Source organism: Gopherus flavomarginatus, chromosome 2, assembly GCF_025201925.1.
Source record: "Gopherus flavomarginatus isolate rGopFla2 chromosome 2, rGopFla2.mat.asm, whole genome shotgun sequence".
Taxonomy (NCBI): Eukaryota; Metazoa; Chordata; order Testudines; family Testudinidae; genus Gopherus; species Gopherus flavomarginatus.
In genome coordinates, this window is record NC_066618.1 from 83,754,057 (window position 1) to 83,777,424 (window position 23,368).

General features: G+C 41.2%; 1 protein-coding gene across 1 annotated transcript in view; it reads left to right on the top strand.

Annotated features, from left to right (window-relative positions):
- The window catches only part of CDCP1 (CUB domain containing protein 1), a 48,538-nt gene that overhangs the window by 20,630 nt on the left and 4,540 nt on the right, over positions 1–23,368 (top strand). The window contains exons 3-8 of the mRNA XM_050937997.1: positions 546–902; positions 2,495–2,863; positions 16,408–16,635; positions 17,461–17,841; positions 18,289–18,654; positions 23,136–23,220. Of these exons, the coding sequence (XP_050793954.1) occupies positions 546–902; positions 2,495–2,863; positions 16,408–16,635; positions 17,461–17,841; positions 18,289–18,654; positions 23,136–23,220 (1,786 nt within the window). The remainder of the gene's footprint in view (positions 1–545; positions 903–2,494; positions 2,864–16,407; positions 16,636–17,460; positions 17,842–18,288; positions 18,655–23,135; positions 23,221–23,368) is intronic.

Sequence of the window (23,368 nt, forward strand, 5' to 3'; positions counted from 1 at the left end):
TGCTTCAAACACTCAAGCAATGTTGCCAACTCATATGATTGTGTCAAGAGTCTTGCTATATTTGATGTTTTTCTTAAATGCCCCAGTTCCTGGAGTCACGAATCTCAGCTTTCATTTAAAAAGAGCATTTTTTGCCCTCATGGATGTGGAGGAAAGATTGAAAACATGAACTATAAAGGCTCAAAAGAACCCAAAATGTACTTGTTTTTTCAAAATCTGACTCAAAAGATAATGAATTGCATTATTATGCGGGGCCTGACTTATGGTTTTTGAACACCCGAGGTTGTCAGTACTGTTCCAGCTTTCTCAAGAGGCCTGCAGGGAAGTGTGCAGTGCGTGTAATTTCATGTCTTAAAACTGTTTGCTTTGATTTGCTAGCTGTTAAAACAATGAGGGTATGTTGCACACTGTAATTTAAGTGGTGGTGGAAATTTAGGTATAATTTAATAGAAAAATCTGAACACAGTGGGGGGCAGAAGAGGGGAAACAGCAAGTTCCTCAACTGTTCATGGTTTGTGCACCTGCTTTGTGTGTGTCTATTTTAGACTGTATGTCAGGCCCGTGCCCCTTTGGAGATGTTCATCTTCAGCCATCAGGACTGCCTCGCCTTAACAGGACCTATATCTGGGATGTGAAAGCCAATAAGAAGGTTGGACTTGAACTGAAATTTTCTACACCATGGTTAAGACAGATTGGGCCCACAGACACTTGTCCAGATTTAATCACTTACAGTATCAGCAGCTCTATTGACACTACCAAAGTCAGCATTGGAACCTTCTGCAGAAATGGCTCAGTGTCTCGAGTCAAGGTGCAGGGGGGAGTTGTCATGGCTTTACAGCTCCCATGGAATTCAGATCTCTCCACCTCTGGCTTTAACATAGCAAACAGATCTTCCATAAAAAGTAGGTACAGTATACGATTTACTTATTTATTTGCAATTATAATTAGCTCCTGTAGCTTGCAAAAGGTTTTTTTAATCTTTGTACTTGGTTAACTTGAAACAGGAAAAAATCACAAAACTAAAAATCACAGACAATAAGGTCTAATCATTAGTACTTTCTTATTTTCTCTACATCCTCACACCTTAGTCCCATCTAATTAAAATCAACTGAAATATTTCCAGTACTCAGCAAGGATCTCTGAAGCAAGGAACATGACTATCAACTTTTAGTTTGTAATTACTCTAATTTACTAATTTCCCTCTCCGTTCTTGTAGTTATCCTATTTTTAAAAAAGGTTTTTAGATTGTCCTCTTACTTTCATGATTTTTAGTTCAATCAGTTCACCTAATTATGAAAAGTGATGTTTCTATTTGTGACTCAAACAGTACTATCCAAACTCTTCTTAAATTGAGACTTTATAGGATTTTAAAAATAAACCAAAAATATTTGCAAAACAGTAAAAACATATGAATAACAAAAATGATGAGAATGGATGAAGCGTGCTATTGAATCTATTTAACAGCTTCTTTCTTCATAACTTGCTGAACTCCTCAGGCTTACATTGCAGTTTAGGAAACTGGAAGAAGGATGCCTGGAAGGTACATCAACCTGCCTGCTCATGTTTGCATATGCATAATAGTCTGTTTCAGCCCATTCCCTAATGTGAAACTTGCACAATTGGATTTTTCATCTGTAGGAGCCATGGCAAAGGATGGAGCCCTCTGTATCTTGCTCAAACAAATACCTTTCAGTTGTGAGACGTTCCCACCTTTTACCTGGATGCCTCAGTCAGCATTAGTTTTGGTTGGAAACTGCTTCAGACACACAACATAGGTTAATCTACACAGGCAAAAATCAAATATGTAATTCATCACTGATGCAGTACCACTAGTTTTAGCTGTTAAGTAGACAGGGTGTTGTCCTTCTTGCTGCTGCTGGTCAGCAATGAATCCTGAATATATTAGTAGTTCTCTTGCATTTTGCTTTCTGCACTGATGCCTGCTTAGTCAGGGAGTTAGTTTTTAATTCACATATCAGGCATGTTACAAGGCCATCTATAGTTGGATTTCAGCTACCACCTTACATATTTGAGACTTGCCTTGTGTACTCTTTCTAGAACTCTGAAATCCTTGGACTCAAACCGCTACACAAGTTCTCCAGTGATTTGACTGTCCTCTCACTTGTAATATTGTACATGAAATTCAGAGAGGCAGTGTAAGTAAACACAATAATACAAATCACACACGTTCTCCTGTGGAGCCAAGCTGAAAGTTGGATCCTTCACTCATGTGGTAGACAGGCCTGTGTTTTTGGAGCTTAACTCTAAGCCAACAAGAGCAGATTCTTTACCTTCTCTGTGGATCAACCATTTGAGGAGGACATCACCAACTCCAATATATGCACTCTTGTTTTTTTCTATAATGTAACCTATTACTGAGATGTATATTAAAGGCTTTTTTATTTGAAGGTACTGTTTGTCCATTGTTATTGTACTGTACTGTGCATGTAAATATGTATTTTCTTTAATGGTACCTTATTTTTTTCTGTAATAGGGTTGTGTATTATTGAATCTACTTTTAAAGGAGAGATGTCCGCAACCCTAATGTCTGCCAACTACCCACTGGGATTCCCAGAAGATGAGCTCATGACATGGCAGTTTGTTGTTCCTTCTAACCTTAGATCCAGTGTCATCTTCCGCAACTATAGCCTTTCCAACTGTGAAAGGAAAGAAGAAAGGGTGGAGTATTACTTGCCTGCAGTGTACAGTAGCCCTGAGGTTTTGAAACTGAGTGACAAACAACCTGCCAATATTCCTGGCAATTTCAACTTGTCCCTGCAGGGCTGCGATCATGATGATCAGAATCCTGGGATCCTCAGTCTGCTTTTTCAGATTGTAGTTCAACATCCTCAAAATGAAGAGAGTAAGTAGCCACTTGTCCATTATTCCCTCTTTATGCTGATTATTTCATTTTCTCAATTCTTTTGTTAATGTAAACTGGGCAAAAAGATCACATGAAAGTAGGCTTCCTGCTTTTGTTTATAAACATTGGGGTTGAGCTACACACAGAGTGATTTTTGGTAGTGAATCCTATTTCTGACTGCCTGCTGTTGGAATCTTTGAATTTTGGATGCAACATGAGTTTAAGCAAGTAGGTTGCTAAGCAACATTGAGAGGTCTGTGGTACTGTGTTGGATGCCAGGGGGGGTTTCATTAGAGCAAGGTGAACAATATTCCCTAATCTGCAGGGAGGGATAAAAGGTACTACAAATTTATACTGCATTTTTTAAAACAAAAGCAAATTAAGACCCCCTGCTTCTGTTTCAATATGTTTTGTGTTACTTGTATTGAGTAACTGAAATCTTTCTTTTAAATTGTCTGTGATGTCATATCTTGCATTCTGTACACAGTAACTATGCAGTAGGTAGCTTTTCAGTAATCAGTACATCCCCTCTCTTGGGACCTGATTCAGTTCTCACTGAAGTCCATGGAAAGACTCCCATTTGCTTAACTGAACTGGTTAGTCCTGCAGTGTGTTTCAGTATAGAAATCAAGGTCCTTTTTAAACATAGTCATGCAATTTTATTTTCCCTTATTTGACTCAAACACTTTCATAACTTGCCGCAGGGTTGGAAAGCTAAACACAGCAGTGCTGTGCTAGTACATGAGAGCCAGAGACTGGAGCTCACTACAGCATAAACCGCCCAGTTTAACTGATCAAGCTCAATAAAATGAAAACCAATGGCAAGAGCGTTGAAAAGTAAATTGGATATTAAAAATTATTTCACTTTTAATCCTAGATGTGGTATTAGTAATATAAAGACTTTTTTACTATTCTGTGCAAGTCCTGTACAGTGCCCATTACTATATCATTTGAGAACCTGCCAGTAGGGTAATAAGCCAGATTACTTTTATCTGGATGTTGTCCCTCTACTAGTAGGACTATTTGAATGTGTAGAGCATTCTCCTATATCATGCCATTTGTCACTCAGACTAGGTTAGCCAGGTCATTTTGTATCTTCTAATCTCCAACTGTGATTGGAATAACACATACATCAGCTGTTAGCATCTAAAACAGAATAAGTTGTTTGACCAACTGTTGCTAAAATCTATGGGGTGGTGGGCCATACTACTGGATATCAAACAGACTATGTTTAATAGTTTTAGTGGTCACTTTAAAGTCAATATAAAGAACTCCATTTAAAACGCTGATTGAAATTTCTTATCACAGAGGAGCCACGTGGCCTTTTCACAATGAATGATTTTAGAGGGAAACCTGTCCTTGTCTGCAAAACACAAGAGACTTTAACAACTTTGCAGAAATCTTTGCTCTTTTTGGGAAGAAGTGGAATCAATTTCTGAAACTCAAACACCTTGAAGAGATCAGCTGTGATTTTTCAAAAGTACTCCATGTTGGCTGAATTCTGCTTTCACTGGAATCCTTGAATTCAGTGGAAGCCCTGTTAGGCCAATATGAAGTGCTTTTTAAAAATCCAGATTCTGTTTTTATTGTACTATATGCCTACTAATCTAAACTAACCTCACTAGAAAAAACAAGTCCTCTTTGTACATGTACTTAGTTACAGAGAATATGTTTCGATAATGTTAAAGGTGTAACTTAAAAAAAAACAACCAAAAAACTGTGCTGTCCATACAAAGTATAGGATCAACATCCAACATTTTGGAGACTACCATAATATTCAGCCAATATAATGAACTGTGTTAAAGGTCATTCCTATTTTTTTTTTTAAATTTTGTCTGATGCTTCATATTCTTTGCATGGAATTTAAATTTTCTTTTCTTGTTTTATTGTGACTATAATTGTTTCTAAAAGTACCAGAAACATTAAGGGTCAGAGACTTTTAGATTAGATGTGTTGACTGCTTTCTAGAGTACATTTACTGGGATTCTGTGGTTCTATCTATTTGAGTGAACAAATAAATGCAAGATCTGTAACTAACAACATCCATGATTTCAGAATAGAGGAGGTGCCCTGACTTGATGATGATAATGGGGGTGGGGAAGGAGGGTGTATGTGTTTGAATTTGTTTTGTTCTATTTGTCTCTAGATGGTTGCTGGCTCAATATTAGCCAAGGAAGAGTTTGAGAGATGGTATAACAATTCTGTTGTCATCTGACTTTGTACAGAGGACCTTTTCCCACTCCACACTTGTATCCAAGAGTGTGCCCTCTTGTGAGTCCCAAATTAGGGTTATCACAGAAAATGTGATGAGCATATGGGGTACCCCATTCTACCTTACAGTTCCTCTTGGTATAGACCAACTTCTTGTCTATCATGTTAGAGTCAGCACACCATGTCCTTGCTGATATCAACATTGATGATTACTGTTCTGATCATTCTCTTTGGGGCACCTGGCATCGGAAGACAGGATACGGGGCTAAATGGACCATTGGTCTGACCCAATATGGCCGTCCTTATGTACTTATGTAGATGACTGTTGGTTTAGTTTAGGATCTCATGGTCTCCATGATAAGAATAGTATTGCCCTGTTGGTTTGTGTCTCAATGTACAGAGGTGGGCAAATTCTGGTTCTCCGAGTCCCAATTCAAAGGCATATTGGAGGGATCTGTTGTTGTCATGGCATTATTGCCTACTTCAGACAGAGGCCAGGTACATCATGGTGGTGTACTACTTCATTGACCTATTTAGTTTCAGAATTCTGTGAGGTGGAACACAGAGAATGGGCCATTCTGTCAGGCCTTGTAGGACATCATAACTATCTCTTATACTTGACTATCAATAGGTCTCCTAAATTTTCTCTCCTTTTATAGCAGCAAAGAATCCTGTGGCACCTTATAGACTAACAGACGTTTTGGAGCATGAGCTTTCGTGGGTGAATACCCAATTCGTCAGATGCACGTAGTGGAAATTTCCAGGGGCAGGTATATATATGCAGGCAAGCTAGAGATAATGAGGTAGTTCAATCAGGGAGGATGAGGCCCTGTTCTAGCAGTTGAGTGTGAAAACCAAGGGAGGAGAAACTGGTTTTGTAATTGGCAAGCCATTCACAGGCTTTGTTTAATCCTGAGCTAATGGTGTGAAATTTGCAGATGAACTGAAGCTCAGCAGTTTCTCTTTGAAGTCTGGTCCTGAAGTTTTTTTGCTGCAGGATGGCCACCTTAAGGTCTGCTATAGTGTGGCCAGGGAGGTTGAAGTGGTCTCCTACAGGTTTTTGTATATTACCATTCCTAATATCTGATTTGTGTCCGTTTATCCTTTTCCGTAGCGATTGTCCAGTTTGGCCGATGTACATAGCAGAGGGCATTGCTGGCATATGATGGCGTATATTACATTGGTGGATGTGCAGGTGAATGAACCGGTGATAGTGTGGCTGATCTGGTTAGGTCCTGTGATGGTGTCGCTGGTGTAGATATGTGGGCAGAGTTGGCATCAAGGTTTGTTGCATGGACTGGTTCCTGAGCTAGAGTTACTATGGTGCGGTGTGCAGTTACTGGTGAGAATATGTTTCAGGTTGGCAAGTTGCCTGTGGGCGAGGACTGGCCTGCCACCCAAGGCCTGTGAAAGTGTGAGATCATTGTCCAGGATGGGTTGTAGATCCCTGATGATGCGTTGGAGAGGTTTTAGCTGGGGACTGTATGTGATGACCAGTGGAGTCCTGTTGGTTTCTTTCTTGGGTTTGTCTTGCAGTAGGAGGCTTCTGGGTACACATCTGGCTCTGTTGATCTGTTTCCTTATTTCCTCATGCGGGTATTGTAGTTTTGAGAATGCTTGTTGGAGATTTTGTAGGTGTTGGTCTCTGTCTGAGGGGTTAGAGCAGATGCGGTTGTACCTCAGTGCTTGGCTGTAGACAATGGATCGTGTGGTGTGCCCGGCATGGAAGCTGGAGGCATGAAGGTAGGCATAGCGGTCGGTAGGTTTTCGGTATAGGGTGGTGTTAATGTGACCATCACTTATTTGCACCGTGGTGTCTAGGAAGTGGACCTCCCATGTAGATTGGTCCAGGCTGAAGTTGATGGTGGGGTGGAAGCTGTTGAAATCGTGGTGGAATTTTTCCAGAGACTCCTTCCCATGGGTCCAGATGATGAAGATGTCATCAATGTAGCATAGGTAGAGAAGGGGCATGAGTGGACGAGAGCTGAGGAAGCGTTGTTCCAGGTCAGCCATAAAAATATTGGCATATTGTGGGACCATGTGGGTGCCCATAGCGGTACCACTGATCAGGAGATATATATTGTCCTCAAATTTGAAATAGTTATGTGTGAGGATAAAGGCACAGAGCTCAGCAGCCAGTTGTGCTGTGGCATCATCAGGGATACTGTTCCTGACAGCTTGTATTCCATCTGTGTGTGGGATGTTCGTGTAGAGAGCCTCTACATCCATGGTGGCTAGGATGGTGTTTTCTGGAAGGTCACCAATGCATTGTAGTTTCCTCAGGAAATCAGTGGTGTCACGGAGATAGCTGGGAGTGCTGGTGGCATAGGGTCTGAGTAGAGAGTCCACATATCCAGACAGTCCTTCAGTGAGAGTGCCAATGCCCGAGATGATGGGGCATCCAGGATTTCCAGGTTTGTGGATCTTGGGTAGTAGATAGAATAACCCTGGTCGGGGCTCTAAGGCTATGTTGATTTGTTCCGGTGTTAGTGTAGGGAGTGTCCTGAGTAGATGCTGCAGTTTCTTAGTGTATTCCTCAGTGGGATCTGAGGGAAGTGGCTTGTAGAATTTGGTGTTGGAGAGTTGTCTGGCAGCCTCCTTTTGGTAGTCAGACCTGTTCATGATGACAATAGCACCTCCTTTATCAGCCTCTTTGATGATGATGTCTGGGTAGTTTCTGAGGCTGTGGATGGCATTGCGTTCTGCACGACTTAGGTTATGAGGCAAGCAATGTTGTTTTTCCACAATTTCTGCCTGTGCACGTCGGCGGAAGCATTCAATGTAGAGGTCCAGACTGTCATTTCGACCCTCAGGAGGAATCCATGTGGAGTTCTTCTTCTTGTGCTGTTGGTGGGAGGGTACCTGTGTATCAGTGCGCTATTCAGTGTTGTCCTGAAAGTATTCTTTGAGTCGGAGATGGCGGAAGTAGGCTTCCAGATTGCCGCAGAACTGTATCATGTTGGTGGGGGTGGCAGGGCAGAAAGAGAGTCCCCGAGATAGGACAGACTTTAATTCTGGGCTGAGTGTGTAGTTGGATAGATTGACAATATTGTTGGGTGGGTTGGGGGTACCACGGTTGTGGCCCCATGAGGCAGATAGGAGTTTAGACAGCTTACAGTCCTTTTTCCTTTGTAGAGAGGTGAAGTGAGTAATGTAGATCTCCTGTCTTATTTTAGTGAAGTCTGTTTGTATGGAAGTTTGGATATTAATGAGAGTTCCAGGTTGGAGAGCTCTTTTTTGATGTTTTCCTGTTTGCTGTATAGAATGCTGATCAGGTGGTTCCTCAGTTTCTTTGATAGAGTATGGCATAATCTCTCACTGTGGTCTGTGTAGTATGTAGATAGCGGTGGATTTTTTACCTTTAGTCCATTTGGTATGATGTCCATCCGTTTGCATTTGGAAAGGAAGATATCATATGTCTGTATTTGTGCAAGTTTCTTCATGAGGTTGATGGATTTCCACTCCATACGGCTAAATGCAGTGCCTTGCATGGTGTCAAGTATCAGAGGGGTAGCCATCAGCTCAGGATTAAACAAAGACTGTGAATGGCTTGCCAATTACAAAACCAGTTTCTCCTCCCTTGGTTTTCACACCTCAACTGCTAGAACAGGGCCTCATCCTCCCTGATTGAACTACCTCATTATCTCTAGCTTGCCTGCATATATATACCTGCCCCTGGAAATTTCCACTACATGCATCTGACGAATTGGGTATTCACCCACGAAAGCTCATGCTCCAAAACGTCTGTTAGTCTATAAGGTGCCACAGGATTCTTTGCTGCTTTTACAGATCCAGACTAACACGGCTACCCCTCTGATGCTCTCTTTTTATGACATCCTCACGAGTCATTTTGATATGATGTATGTCTTTCAAAACATGTGGGGAAGCAGTTACTGCACCAATGGTGTGGAAACTGCATTTGGAGTCTGACTGATTTATAATAGAGAATTTCTGGAAGAACCATGCAATAGGGTAGGCTAAGAAAACTTTCATGTTCTCCACTATCCATGAGGTTGTGGTGATTGTCCTCAATCAACACATGCGTGGTGATGTACAGAATATAGCTCAGACAATAAGATAAAATCCCTGCTTTGAGGAACAGATCAGTGGAACTATTATCGGTAGCAAGCAAGTTAGCTAATGTGAGATGCCTCTACTTAAAAATAGGGCCCACGGTTATTCACTGGGAAGAATTTTCCTACTACTTTATGGATAAGATTAATTGATTGGATATGATTTGCCTCCATGATAGGGCATACTTGTAGGTAGCGCAAACAACATTTTTTGAGTGAGTTTATTATGGAGGTATTTTGGGGCTTGGAGCGCTGCAGTTTATAACCTCCAAAAAGGATCCATGTCTCTTTCTTGCTTTTTAAAGAAAGCATGAGGTGTAGGGACCATTATTGGGAGAGATCAGTAACTCCCTAAGTAGTTGGTGCTAGGATTACTCAAGAGAGAAATTCTCACCCTTGCTAAAGAGCCCATTGTTTATTGGTGGTGATTTTTCCAGTTACATCCCTGTCTCTAACTTTCTGGTTTGGGGGTGGTATCAAAAAGGTGGTGGGAAAGGTGTGGAGGTCTCTGATTTCCTTAAATTCTGGCAAATACGGATTTCAGCCAGGATATCATATGGTTACTGTACTGGTCTTGTTTGGCTGATCTTACCTTTGTCCATTGCTAGGAGGTGTAGATGCTGATTCTTTTAATTCTATCAGCAGCCTTGAATCAGACGGGCCTCCCATTGAGGTTGTGTTGACTCATCTGTGAATCTTGATTGAGGTGAATAGAGCTGTGCTTGAATGGCTCGAACCTTTTAGGAAGATGCCCATGGTAACTATGGGTAGTTTTGTCAGCTGTCTAGCGCAGAGGCGCCGACTTTCTAATGAGTCGGGGGGTTGGTGCGCTTGACCCCTGCTCTGTCCCCCCCTCCATTCCTTCCTCTACCCCACCTCTTCCTACCCCTGCCCTCGAGTGCACCCTGCCTTGCTCTGCTCCCTCCCCCTGCCAGCGCTTCCTGTACACTGCAGAACGGGTGATCATGGCAGGCAGGAGACACTGATTGGTGGGGCTGCTGGTGGTTGTTCAGCACCCACCATTTTTTCCTTGTGGGTGCTCCAGCCCTGGAGCACCTGCGGAGTCAGCACCTATGCTCTAGCACAGGGTTCGTGTAGAGATCTCTTGTCACCTAGACTGCTCTGTGTACTGGGAGCTGCTGTAGGAGACAGTGAAGTGTATTGACTGTAGTGCTGTAAGCACGTTGATGACACTTCCTTGTTTTTTGTTTTGTTTTTTTTAAACTAGATCCAGGTTGTAGAGGGCCTCTGAGTACATGATACCTTGCCAAGATAGGGGCATGAATGAGAGCAAGATGACATGAAGCTCAATCCAGGTGTTATATTAACTGGTCAGAGGAAGCCACTTGAAGATCTAGACATATAGATACTTATATATATGTAGGAATGGCCCTTTGTGTTTTTTGTTTTTTTTTTTAAAAAGGCTAAATTACTATTAACCTACTGTAACTTCAGAATCACAGGTTAAAGTAAGTTGATACTTCTGTAAAAGCAGCAAAGAATCCTGTGGCACCTTATAGACTAACAGACGTTTTGGAGCATGAGCTTTCGTGGGTGAATACCCACTAAAGCTCATGCTCCAAAACGTCTGTTAGTCTATAAGGTGCCACAGGATTCTTTGCTGCTTTTACAGATCCAGAATAACACGGCTACCCTCTGATACTTGATACTTCTGGGTAAAGTGCAGCCCTGTGAAACCACTTGATAGAGGAAATGGACTTATAATACTGTTGCCTGTATTAAAAATAATAATCCTGTAACGGGAGACTAGATGGTGCAAGTAATAATGAGCTATAAAGTTATTTATCTGTAGCTGGTCTGGCTTCAGCTCCTGTTGGCAGAGATTAAAAAATTGACACGACAGTTGTCTGGCTGAAATGAGTTGGTGAGTTAAGAACAAATGCTAGTGGACAGAAGTCCACTTTGCAAAACCATCACTGCAGCTGCTGCTAATTTAGCAGGCCATCTCTGCAGGGAACAAAGCTGAAATGGATTCACCCTAGAGGTGAACCATCTAGGCAGTGGTTGTGACACATCAACAGTACCCCTTTTTTGGTTTCTGGAGTATGATTTAACCTTTAATCTGGCTCCATTCGTGAGCAGGAAATTCCTCAAATCCTCAGAGTGAGTTTATGTTTGACAAAGCATGCTTGCTTATATTCAGTGTACAGTATGTCTTGAAACCCTAACTGAATGAAAGCATTATTCAGTTAATCCATCTTTGTATCTTTTCTGTTTTGGATAGTAACGTGGAACTTTAATGCATCATGTCCTGCAGATCAGATGTTAACCTAAAAATCCTTGCTGACTGTTGTATTTTATAAAATGCAAATAATCTCCTGAGTTTAAATAAGAACAGTGGTTTCTGTGGGGATTTTAGTGGATTTCATGGGTAGTTTTATATAATTTTTTCTTTCAAAGGCTACAGATACCTCTTACGCATCGGATCTATTGAAACTGTTGATTGTTTTTTTGTCTCTGTAATGAGAAACTAATTAGAACCATATTTAACTTCCAGATTAAAAGAAAATTGATATCTGCGTGTTCTAAAGGCATCCCAAACACTTAGATAAGTTTTACTCCTGTCTGCAGTGCTTACAGTTGGGTGCCAGGGAAACATATATAGCTGTTCTCAATTAAAAACAAATATCCTATCTGTGCTACCACATATAGCTGATACAAATCATGGAGGAAGCAGGCCCTGGTGGTTAGGGCACTGGACTGAGAGTTGAGACCTGGATTCTCTTCCTGTTGAGCCATTGACTTACTCTGTGACCTTGGGCGTGTCTCTATCTTTGCGCCTCAGTTTCCCATATATAAAATGGGGATAATGCTGCTCACCCACCTTTTTGTAATGGGCCCCATTTTTATGCACAATGACTAAAATTTTCAGATTTTGCCTACACAATGTTGAGCACCTAAGTAAGCTGCCTGATTAAGTACTAAATGCTCACAATCACCTTATGTGGGTCTTGTGGTTGTGCAGTGCCTCTGAAAATGCAGGCCTCTCAGTCCATACTTGATGTAGGTGCTCAGCTCGTATATGCGCATCCTCAGTGCCTGCGACACCGCCACTTATCCTTCTGGTTGAGGACAAACTTTGGAGTCCGTCAGTGGTACCACTCAATTGACCAGAGAAGTCACTTAACCACAGTGCTTCTGTCCCTTGAGAGGAGTTTCATTGATTGCTTTACTACTAAACCAGTCTAGTAGCTCATACCTTAAGGGAGCAGAAACTTACAAGCCTTTTCTCTGACTGAATAATAGCTTTTCAAAAACTAGACTGAACTGAACAGAAGGTAGTTGCTGTCTGTCAGGGCAAATGCAGCAAAAAGCCACATTTAACAGAATCCTCTTCCCCTTTGATTTCCATTTAGAAAACATTGTGTTGGACCTCACAAACTGAGGCTCTTATCTTGCAGTTAATGGAAGAGGCCCAAAAATAGGTGCAGTAGGACTAAGTAGTCCCAGTCCTCTTCTTCAGTTAGTCACACCACCCCCTAGCTCTGTCATTTACCATATACACTTCTACCCCGATATAACATGGTCCTTGGGAGCCAAAAATCTCACCACCTTATAGGTGAGATCGCGTTATATCAGGTTTGGGCCGGTATGCCGTGCCAGACTGGACCAGCTTCCCTGGCAGGAATTTAAAGGGCCTGGTGCTCCAGCTGCTGTGGGGAGCCCCGGGCCCTTTAAATCACCGTGAGAGCTCTGGCAGCGGGGATTTAAAGGGCCTGGGGCTCCCTACAGCAGCCAAAGCCTCTCAACCTTTAAATCACCCTCGGGGCTCCAGCAGCTGGGCTTGAGTGGTGATTTAAAGGGGCTAGGGCGCCACACGAATTCGGATATAACGCAGTAAAGCAGCGGGGCTCGGGTGGCTCTTTAAAGGGCCCGGGGCTCCCCACTGCTTTACTGCATTATATCTGAATTCGTGTTATATCAGGTCGCGTTCTGTTGGGGTAGAGGTGTATCATGACACTTCCTGAGCTGTGGGAAAAAGCCTTTCTTTACTCTCGCTGTAGGCACATACGGACACATCCCCCAAGCATTCAGATGATTGGCATTCTGAAAAGAAACAATATTCTCTGGATTTAAAAACAAGCACAGGCCTCTTACAAAAAGCTCATAGTCCCTATGTGTGCCATAGACCTGCAAAGACAAATGGCCTGGGATCCTAGCTACCTGAGAGACTACTTAACTCCCAATGCCATAGTAACACAGCTACAGCCAGAAGAGCTGTTTGAGCAGGATTGCGCTCTTTATAAAAGAGGGGGTGGTTATTGGCAGGGCATTCTCTGCAAGGGCCCAGGGACTCTGGAGCTTGCTCCCAACCCCCCAAAATAGCCCATATTTGATGACCAGGCATTCTGCAGAAATCTTGCGTGAGAGAGGGTTTTCGGGAAAAGATAAAGGTCTGTTGTGTGACAGACAATTTTTCTGGATTTTTTTTTCATGTTTGCTGTCTGCTGGCTGAGGCAGATTGTTAAATACCAACTTTTGATTACTGAAGGCTGATAGTTGGTGTTGTCAATATATTTGTATTTATTGCAGCTGGCAGTAAATTTTCCAGTGAAACAGTTTTGTCAGAAAATGATTCTACAGAATCAAAATGTTCTACATGAACATGTCAATTCCATCTGCACTTTTGATGGAAACCAGGCAGGCTGTCTAGCTTGCAGGCTGTCCAGCTAGCCAGCTACCTGCTTGGAGGACTCCCCATGTTCTCTGCCTGGAGTTTTTCAAAAAACTCCATTTTGGTGCTCTCAAAAGAGAACTTTCTAAAACTTCTGTTCCATAGAAAAGTTGACATTTCCAAGTCTTTCTGATTCAGAACAAAAAGACTTCAAAAATACCAAATTTTTCATGGAATGGAAATTCCAGTGCTCGCAGAGCTCTAATATTGATCGTGCTCGGTGGTTATTGTAAATTAAATTATAGTTAGTTGCTCACAGCTTTGTACATGTGTGCATTTTAAATGTCTAATCTAAAGAAATAAGTATTGGGAGGCCTTCTTTTAATCTATATGATCTCAATAAACTAACTATTTTGCAAATTTATCATATTTGGCAGTTTCCCCTCGACTTTAGCTGAATTTGATTACGAGTAGACTCTGAGCAACCAGATAACTTTGTTCACAGCTAAGCTGAAGAAACTTAAATTGTCTGATATGCTTGTAAATGAGGGGTGAAGACAACCCTGCAATCGATGTAAATCTGAGAAATGAGAACTCTTCCATTTCAAATCACTAGTGTGTGTGACCAGTGAAGCTGGTCAAAAAATGTAGAAAACCTTTAGCAAACTGTTTTTGCAAAAGTTTCGTTTCAATTTTTCAAAATTTCAAAACGATCATCAGTTCTAATGGCCATTAGTTCTCGGTTGTGGCTCAGCATGAGCAGTGCTTTTTGATCCATCTCTCTGTCCTTCCCTGGGACCCCTTTCAGGGGACAGGCCTAGTCCCTGCACTCCTCTCAGGGTGAAATCTGATGATTCGCCCAATTTTCTGCTTGGCTTTTGAGACTGCAGCACAACTGTTTGGCAACCGTGTTTCCTGGCAGGTCCAGCTGGTTTTGGTTTCTGCAAAAAAAAAAACAAACCACAAAAAAACCTCTTCAGAAGCTGTGATTAGTATGAAAAAGCAATATCTCCAATTAGCTTCTTGAAAACAAAGTACTATTTATCCATAGGAACACAGCATTCACAGAAAAGGGCTAAAACAACAAAAGGCCTACATGCATGAATCTTTTTTACCTAAAACTTAGCAATTCCCTCAATTTAGGCAGGCCTATTTATCCTAAATTCACCATCCACCATTCCTCCACCTCTGGGGATCAGGGTTCCATCTGCATTCCTGCAGATCCTGCCTCTATCAGCTTTTGGACTGAGGCTTTCTTTTAAGCTCTTCCAAACCATTTCATTTTCCCCATTTGGACTCCCATCTCCCCTAGTCCAGTTACCAGCTGCCATGTTGATCAGAGGAGGTAAAACTTCAAAGGAATTGACACCTGTATTGTTTAAGTACAGGTGATTGGCTCTCTGGACCCCATCATGCAAAACCACCTGGCTGATATAATCCCTAGTTATCCTTTAACAAGCAGCATCTTAACCATCAAACAGAGGGTCACATAGTGTTCAGAAAAAAATGTACCACTATCTCCCGAGTTCTTCATTCTCAATTTTGTTTTTAAGGCTTAAAATAAAAACAAACAAACCCACAATGTAAACATCACAAAAAAGTACTTTATTCCTTTGTGAAAGTAACATCAGAACAGTATTGCTGTAGTTTATGGTATGTAATATGGAGAAATGAAATTAATTAGCTACATAGTACCAGTACTCTGTACTTACTCAGCAAGTTTCATCCACAGATCTCAAACCACTTTACATGGGTAAGAAAGCATTATCTCCATTTTACAGGTGGGGAAACTGAGACACAGAAAGGTGACTTTACTTGCTCAAGGTCACACAACAAGTCTGACAGAGCTGGCAATAGGACCCAGAACTTCTGACTGAGTCTGGTGCCCTATCCACTGGTCTTTTATGACCATTCTATAGCACCTACTGCGAATAATATCGCTGTGACCTAAAGAATTTTCTATAGCAAGCTCTTTATATTCTTGCGTAGCCTTTTCAGAAGGGACTAGCATACATGAGATTCTGTGGGAATTTGGCAAATAATAAGTTTGCTAAAAATGCACTGGGGGGGAGGGGCATCAAAACTATTCACAAATTCATATCAAATTCAGCTGAAAGTTTCATCCAAAAAGAAAAATCTTTGGAAATATTGAAACATTTGACACTTTCAGAGTGAATCGTATTGACATTTCCAAAATGAAATGTTTCAAAATGACATTTCTTGTCCTGTGGATCGAACACTTTTTGTGTGTGTGTGTGTGTGTTGTGTTTCGGTGACTTGAAACGAAACTGAATCTTTCCAGTTTCAAATGATCTGATTTTATTTTTCCAGAACCAAAACTAAATATCAACTGTTTACTCAGCTGTACATATGATCCTTCTGAAGTTCGAAAGGATAGAAAGTGGAATTGGACTTTATTATAACAGGCTAACTCCTAACCCAGAAGAACAGTTACTTGTATTAATTCCACTAGTGTAAAAAGTAAATAATGCTTTCCTAGCTAATGTAAAGATAAGTCGAACATCTAATTTTTGGAGAAGAGAGGAATGGGATGAGGTTCCAGTTCACCACATTTATTTAATTGCTGTGTTTGATCTAATTCTTTTTTATTTTCCCCATTTCAGATGTAACATACTTGATTGACTTACGGAAAGAGAGGGACATAAGTATAACCATACAGCCAAAATCACCACACAGTGGGCGTCCATTGCAGTTTGAGCCAGAATGTTTGATCTGTAAAGATCTTAGAACCTGTGAACGTAATGTTACTTTTACATCGGGCAACACATATGAGATTTTCTTCCTGTGTTATGATTTGGAACATCTGAGGATCACAGCTGAAAAAACCATAGGTATGACAAGAGTCTTGTATTTTGTTACCTACAGAAGGGTTCTACATGTTCTCATTTCCTCAGTATTCTACTGAAGGTTCAGGCTTGTAAATCCTGTCTTTCGTTTGTGCTTAAGTGTGGTTTGGCTTACAGACAGGTGCTGAACAAATAGGTGGTAGGTACAGTAAGTTAGTAAATAAACCAGTTTGTGTTTTAAGATGTAGGGATTTGGTAACAGAAAAGAAGAGCATAACTAGTTTTTGGAAAAATTCAATCCTAGCACATGGAAAACAAGCAAGTGAGGGAAGCTTCTTGCTTAGCACTGGAACCTGTCTTAGGACAAAGCTGTAGCAAAGCTCTTCTTCAAACATGGGGCAGGTGGCATCCATACTTCTTATACCAGATGTCTATACAATTCTATGGAAAATCCCATGATGTGTGTAGACAAATGGTGAAGGGAAGATAATATCCTGTGTGCTGACCAAGTGCCATCAAGCGAACTCTGTGCATTTGTATTTCTTAGTTTTCCTTAATATCCTGTAACAGTCAGGAGAAAAGCTTTTGAAGTACACGAGATACACACTCATTTTATTAATAGTTACTATGGAAAATATAATGGGAAAGGTGACTATATGGATGTACTCTATAGTGCATCCCCACAGAACCAGAGCTAATGGGGAATTTGAGTTATTTCCAACTTTCAGCACATACCCAATACCAGACAATGGAACTCTGTTGTTTTGTGTTTGTACAGACCTAACCACTCTAGCACATAGTAAAACCTCATTGTAATAGCTCTGCTCAATATGAAAAGTATAGCTATAATCTGTGTCTCTGTAACTGCAGCCTGTTGGGATCTCAGATACTGCCAAAAGAAGATCTATGACCTCACTGTGCCCAGGGCTATTTCCCAGCTCCCAGTTCGGCTGGATAAGTTTACTTGGAAGCTGTTGGCTCCAGAAGAGATCAATGTGGAAATAAGTTCTCCATCCTTGAAGCTACAACAACACATCCAAGAGCAAAGGTGCAATAAAAGTTACAGCTATGGCATTGTCAGCACCACCCAGGGAAAGGAGTTAAACCTTGGTATCTTCTGTCCTGGTGGATCCATTGAAAAGATTCAAATGAGAGACAATATCACCATATCCCTAAAAACATTTGGCAGAGGATTCCTCAATGATTCTCTTAATCAGGATCTGAAAATGTCTTTTGTGCCATTTATTAAAGGTAAGGTGGAGGTCTGTTCCTTCACTCCATTCCCCAACTCCTTCAGTATATCCATTAACAAACAGCCATTGTACATCTGATAATACAATAACAGGAGTTACATTTCTTTGAGTCCAATTCCGATGTCATTACTTGAGCACTTCCTTTGAATCAATGGGGAGTTTTTCCTGTGTAAGGAGGGAATAAAAACTTCAGACTTGGAGTTGTGGGTGGGTAGTTATGACGGAAATCCTGCAGGTAAACCATGTTATAACTGTGTTACCCAAAAATGATAAGTGACGTATTACTACTAATGAGATATTGTGATTTTTCTATGTGAATCCCTAGTCACCATTGTAAGTGATGCATGTTTTATTTTAGAAAAGAGTGGCTAAGTAATGTATTTAAAGAGAGAGCCAAGAGCATTGGCAATACTATGTATACAATCTATCTCTTCCTGTACTACAGAGGAATGTATCTTCACTGTGACCCCAGACCCAAAAGCTCAAGTTTACCTACAGACCCCTAACTGGTTCGAGGGTTTGCCTCCTTATGTCTCCGTGTCCTGGAACATCACAGTCCCCAGTAAACAAGTTGCTCGCTTAGCATTCTTGAAGGAGCGGATGGACATTACTTGTGAATTAGGGCGTGCCTATGTCAACATAAAGGAACAGAAACCAAAGGCTGAAGAAACTGTGCGCCGTGAAGAGGAGCTGCTTTCTGAGCCCCTGCTTATGTATCACCACTTCTGGGTAAACATCTCTAACTGCAAACCAGTGAATAGGAAACAGCTGAGCCTGCAGTTCTGGGTGACATTTGTCTCACAAAAGACAGGTGAGTTGTCGCTGTCTTTCTGTACTGAGGGAGGATAATGCTCTGCAGTATGGAGGCTCTGGTGTTTTTTGTACACAGGTGTGGATATTCTAGTAGACTATTTGCATCATCAATTTGTTGTACGGAGAGATGCTTCTCAGCAGCTTTTTCTACGTTTTGTAGAATACAGCATCAGATGCCTAAACTCTGTCAGGATCCTCTCTTTTTTAGTTATATTGTCTTAGGAAACAATCAAAAGAAGTAGAAAGTGTTAAAATGCTGAAGAGATTGAAGTAGCAGAATTGAGATATGATTCTGAATTTAGTTGAAACAGAGAATGTAAAACTTGATGTATAAATTCCAAGACGTTTAAGGACGAATCTGTATATTAGACACCGTATTCGAGAACGTTTAGGAATATATATATATTAATGATGTTTTCAATTGCATTATCAGTCTTGTTTTTCAGTTTCTTCTTTGCTATATTTAGCTCAAAAGTAAGTAAGAGGAGGATGTTCTCTTCTTAACTGAAGATGGACAAAAGAGCTGCAGCCTCCTGTGGGATTAGATTCCAAGTCTGAACATTGATATTTGGATGTGCTAATTTCAATGGGGCTGCACACAGATCGTCACTATTGGATCTAAGAGATCAGGGCCTAGATCAAATAATCCACTGTACAGTCATAAAAAAAAAATCAAATAAAATTAAGGACAATACCTAGAATCAGTTCCCTGAGTCTTGGAGCTTTTTATTAAGTCAGTCTTTGCCACCTAAATTTGGCAATCATTTTAAGCATTGGGAGAGGTCTGAAATAATACTGAAATCCTGAAGTCATAGTGTATTTAATAACTGAAAAACAAAACAACGCACACATTTAAGATTGGCAAAGAACCCACAGAGTGACACATGGGTAAGGACTTCTTAAAATCTCATTGTATCCTTTCCTCCAACTGCCTTTCCTCTTTGTAGGATGTCTAGTTAGGCACAAATCCAGCAATCTGATCTGGTCAGGACTAATGGATCCTTACAGTCACATGTATCTGATTGTAGAAGTGGGGCCTTAATCTGTACATAACTTGGTATAGAAACTTATCTTGTGTGTCTGTAAGAGACCTGGCCTGCTTTGGCACTGTGTAAATAATGAAGGTACATATTAAATGCACAGCGTGTGTCTGTCTGTCTCTGTCTGCTTTTTAACAAGCATCAATGAGAAAATGTGGCACAGATTTTTTTTCTGGAATGGCTACTAATATTACTCCTAATTAATATTAATCATAAAATCCATGCACTTTGACACACCTGAATTTAAAAAAATCTTTGAGAGCCATAAACATGTACTTTAGAAGATTTTTTTCCCCCTAGACATCAGTAATTGTCTACATCTAGTGTTTTGTTCTTATTGTCCTAATTCTTCCCAGTCCATCCACATAAATTAAAATTTACTTATGAATTTGGAGAACCTTCCTTGCTCTAGAAACAAAGTATGTGATTGACTTCTGTCTCTGATCTTCATTGTACAAAATATCATTAGCACTTATGTAGTACTCTTAATCTTCAAATCACTTTACTGACATTAACTAATCATTGCAATGGTGCTATAAGGTAAATAATAACTATTTAATTATTCTCATTTTTAAGGATGGGGAAACTCAGGTAGAGAGACTGGGTGTGTTGCCAAAGCTGCAGAAGGAATCTTTCAGCTAGGATTAGAACTCAGGAGATCCTGGTGCCCTGCCCGCTCCTCAGACTAGACCACACTTCTTTCTGATTAGTATTATTCCTTGAAATCAGAATATCGTCGTCATAATAATATACCGTGCTTCCCATTTTCAAAGCCCGGCTGCAAACTCTGGTATCTATCATGTATGGGTAAGCACCAGTGGTAGCCAGGGGCGACTCTTATGTATTTTGCCACCTCAAGCACGGCAGTCAGGCTGCTTTTGGCAGCATGCCTGCGGGAGGTCCACTGGTAATGCGGATTCGGCAGCATGCCTGCAGGAGGTCTGCTGGTCCCGCGGTTTCGGCGGTAATTTGGCAGCAGGTATGCCGAAGGCGTGGGACCAGCGGACCTACTGCAAGCATGCCGCTGATGGAAGCCTGCCTGCCTCCCTCGCGGCAACTGGCAGGCCGCCCCTCATGGCTTGCTGTCCCAGGCACGCATTTGGTGCGCTGGTGCCTGGAGCCACCCCTGGTGGTAGCAAATTTGAGAATCATATCCATCTGTCTTTATTGTTGTACACAATAATACCATACAGCTACTAGTGGCTTTGTGTGTGTGTGAAGACACAGGAACTAATTGCTAGGAAAATAGATTTATAAAGGAGGCTCTTTCTAAATGAAAGACACACAATGTACTGTAAAAGCAGCAAAGAGTCCTGTGGCACTTTATAGACTAACAGACGTATTGGAGCATGAGCTTTCGTGGGTGAATAGCCATTTCATCGAATGCATCCACCCACAAAAGCTCATGCTCCAATACGTCTGTGAGTCTATAAGGTGCCACAGAACTCTTTGCTGCTTTTACAGATCCACACTAACATGGCTGCCCCTCTGATACTTGACAATGTACTATAAAAATACTACTCTCTCCGCTGGAAAATGAGGCCTGCAGTATGTAATAAATCTTTGATTACTCATGTTTGGGAGTTCACATAAGTAAGAACTTCTTGGATGAGTAAAATTGTATGATCATGTCACTTACAGCTCTGCAGCTGTGCCACTGTAGCGCATAGTGAAGACGCTACCTACGCCAAAGCGAGGGCTTCTCCCATTGGTGGTGGTGTAGGTGTAGGTATTCCACCTCCCCGAGAGGCAATAGTTAGGTTGGTATAACCCCCGATTGTAGACAGTGCTATGTCCCCTGTTAACATAGCTCTATCTACGTCAGGAATTAGATTGTTATAACTGTTTTGCTCAGGGAGGTGGATTTTCCACACCTCTGAGCGACAATTCTACTGACATAGGTTGGTAGTGTATACCAAACCTAGGTCTGTGACCTTGGGAATTAAAATGTCACTTGACCTCTGTGTGCCTTCTGGGTATGTTTATTAAAAAAACAAAAAACTTAAATACCATGTAGAAAAAACAAATATTGTGGGGAGTTTTAAGCTACTCTCCACATTAATGAACAGGCAATGTTCTATACTGAAAGGTAGGTTTAGAAAGAGACTCACTTAAGAGTCTGGGACTTATTTTCAGAGTGTACAATAGTTAGAGCATTACCTCTGACTCTGTATACCCATATAGAAACAAAATTAAATCCTGCTATCATATGGTCTGCTTGCCAAGTGTCAATTCTGTGGTAGCTGATTAAAAAATCGCCACTGAATTTTCAGTCATCTGGCAAACTGAGATCAATAATTACTCTTCCTTTGCACCTCCAGATAGTGCATATTGTGTGGATCAAAGGCACATTCTCTGTCACGATCACTTCTAAGGCTATGTCTGCACTGGCAATTGAACGACAAAACTTTTGTCTTTCAGAGGTGTTAAACCTCCCACCCCCGGAAAGACACAAATTTTGCTGAGACAAATGTCAGTGTGAACAGCGCATTGTCGGCAGGAGAACTGACAAAATGCAGCTACACTGTGTGAATTTTAGGAGCACGGCTATGGCACAACAGCCATGTCACTAAAAGCTGTGTAGTGTAGACATAGCCTAAGAAGTGCCTCTCCGCTGAGACTCAATGTCAGAACTAGGATTAGGATTTGGGAGTTCCTTGCTGCAACTTGTGTGTCCAATCTACAAGAACATCCTGCCTGTCAGAATAAAATTTAGTGCACCTTGTTCTTCAGCTTCAAGGCCCTAGTCATGCAAAACCCATATATCTGCAAGTAGTCCTGTTCAGCTCAATGAAAGTACTTGCGTTCATAGCTGTGCATGTGCCTACAGAATTGAGGCCTAGAGCAAGAGTTGGCAATACAGATTAGAACAGATTACATCACCTTCTAATGAACCTCTAAATCTTTTCCTCTTTAGTTCACTCTTCATTACCTGTAAACTTACTTCTTTAAATGTGTTGTTTTCTTTTCTTTTTTAAACTTTTCTTTTTGTTTTAATTCGGTTAGACTTCTATAGCTCCATTCCTATAAACTCCTGCACCTTGGGTACATTGACCGACTTGCTTGCTTGCTTGATTTTTGTGAGGCTTTCATTTATGGCACCTTAAAGATCTGTCGGGTGGCTTTCTGTTTCCTTGTTTTTTACATCTTTAAATAGGTTGAAGGAGAGTTAATGAAATGATCCTGCTATTTTACGCCTTTGCTGTTGGATCCTTTTCCCTTCCTCTTCACACCTGTATTCAATCAGTCAATCAGATGTAAGTGAGATGTAGGAGGTAAGTGTAGAGGGAAAAGAACTGGCTGATTCTCTGCGCAGACCTGGTATGTTAAGCAGCAATGATGCAAGTCAAGTATGGCAGCTGGATTTCAATAGGTTAACTGTGGTTGCATATTCTTGAATGACTTTATTTCTCTTTCTTGTATCTATTTTTTTTAATAGATCTGTCACTGATAATTGCTGTGGTAGTTGGTGTGGCTGGAGCGCTCTCAATTGTCGGAATCATCATATGCTGCGCTAGGAAGAAGTATGTTCATTACTACAGATGCTGATTTTAGGCAGATTTAGTAGTAGTTTTGCCAAGGGGTTCCATTTTGCTTATTTAACATCTTGGATAGTTAGCCCTTGGAGAAGGTCTGGAGTGTGCAATGGAAGGTGTAGGATAGAGAGGCACA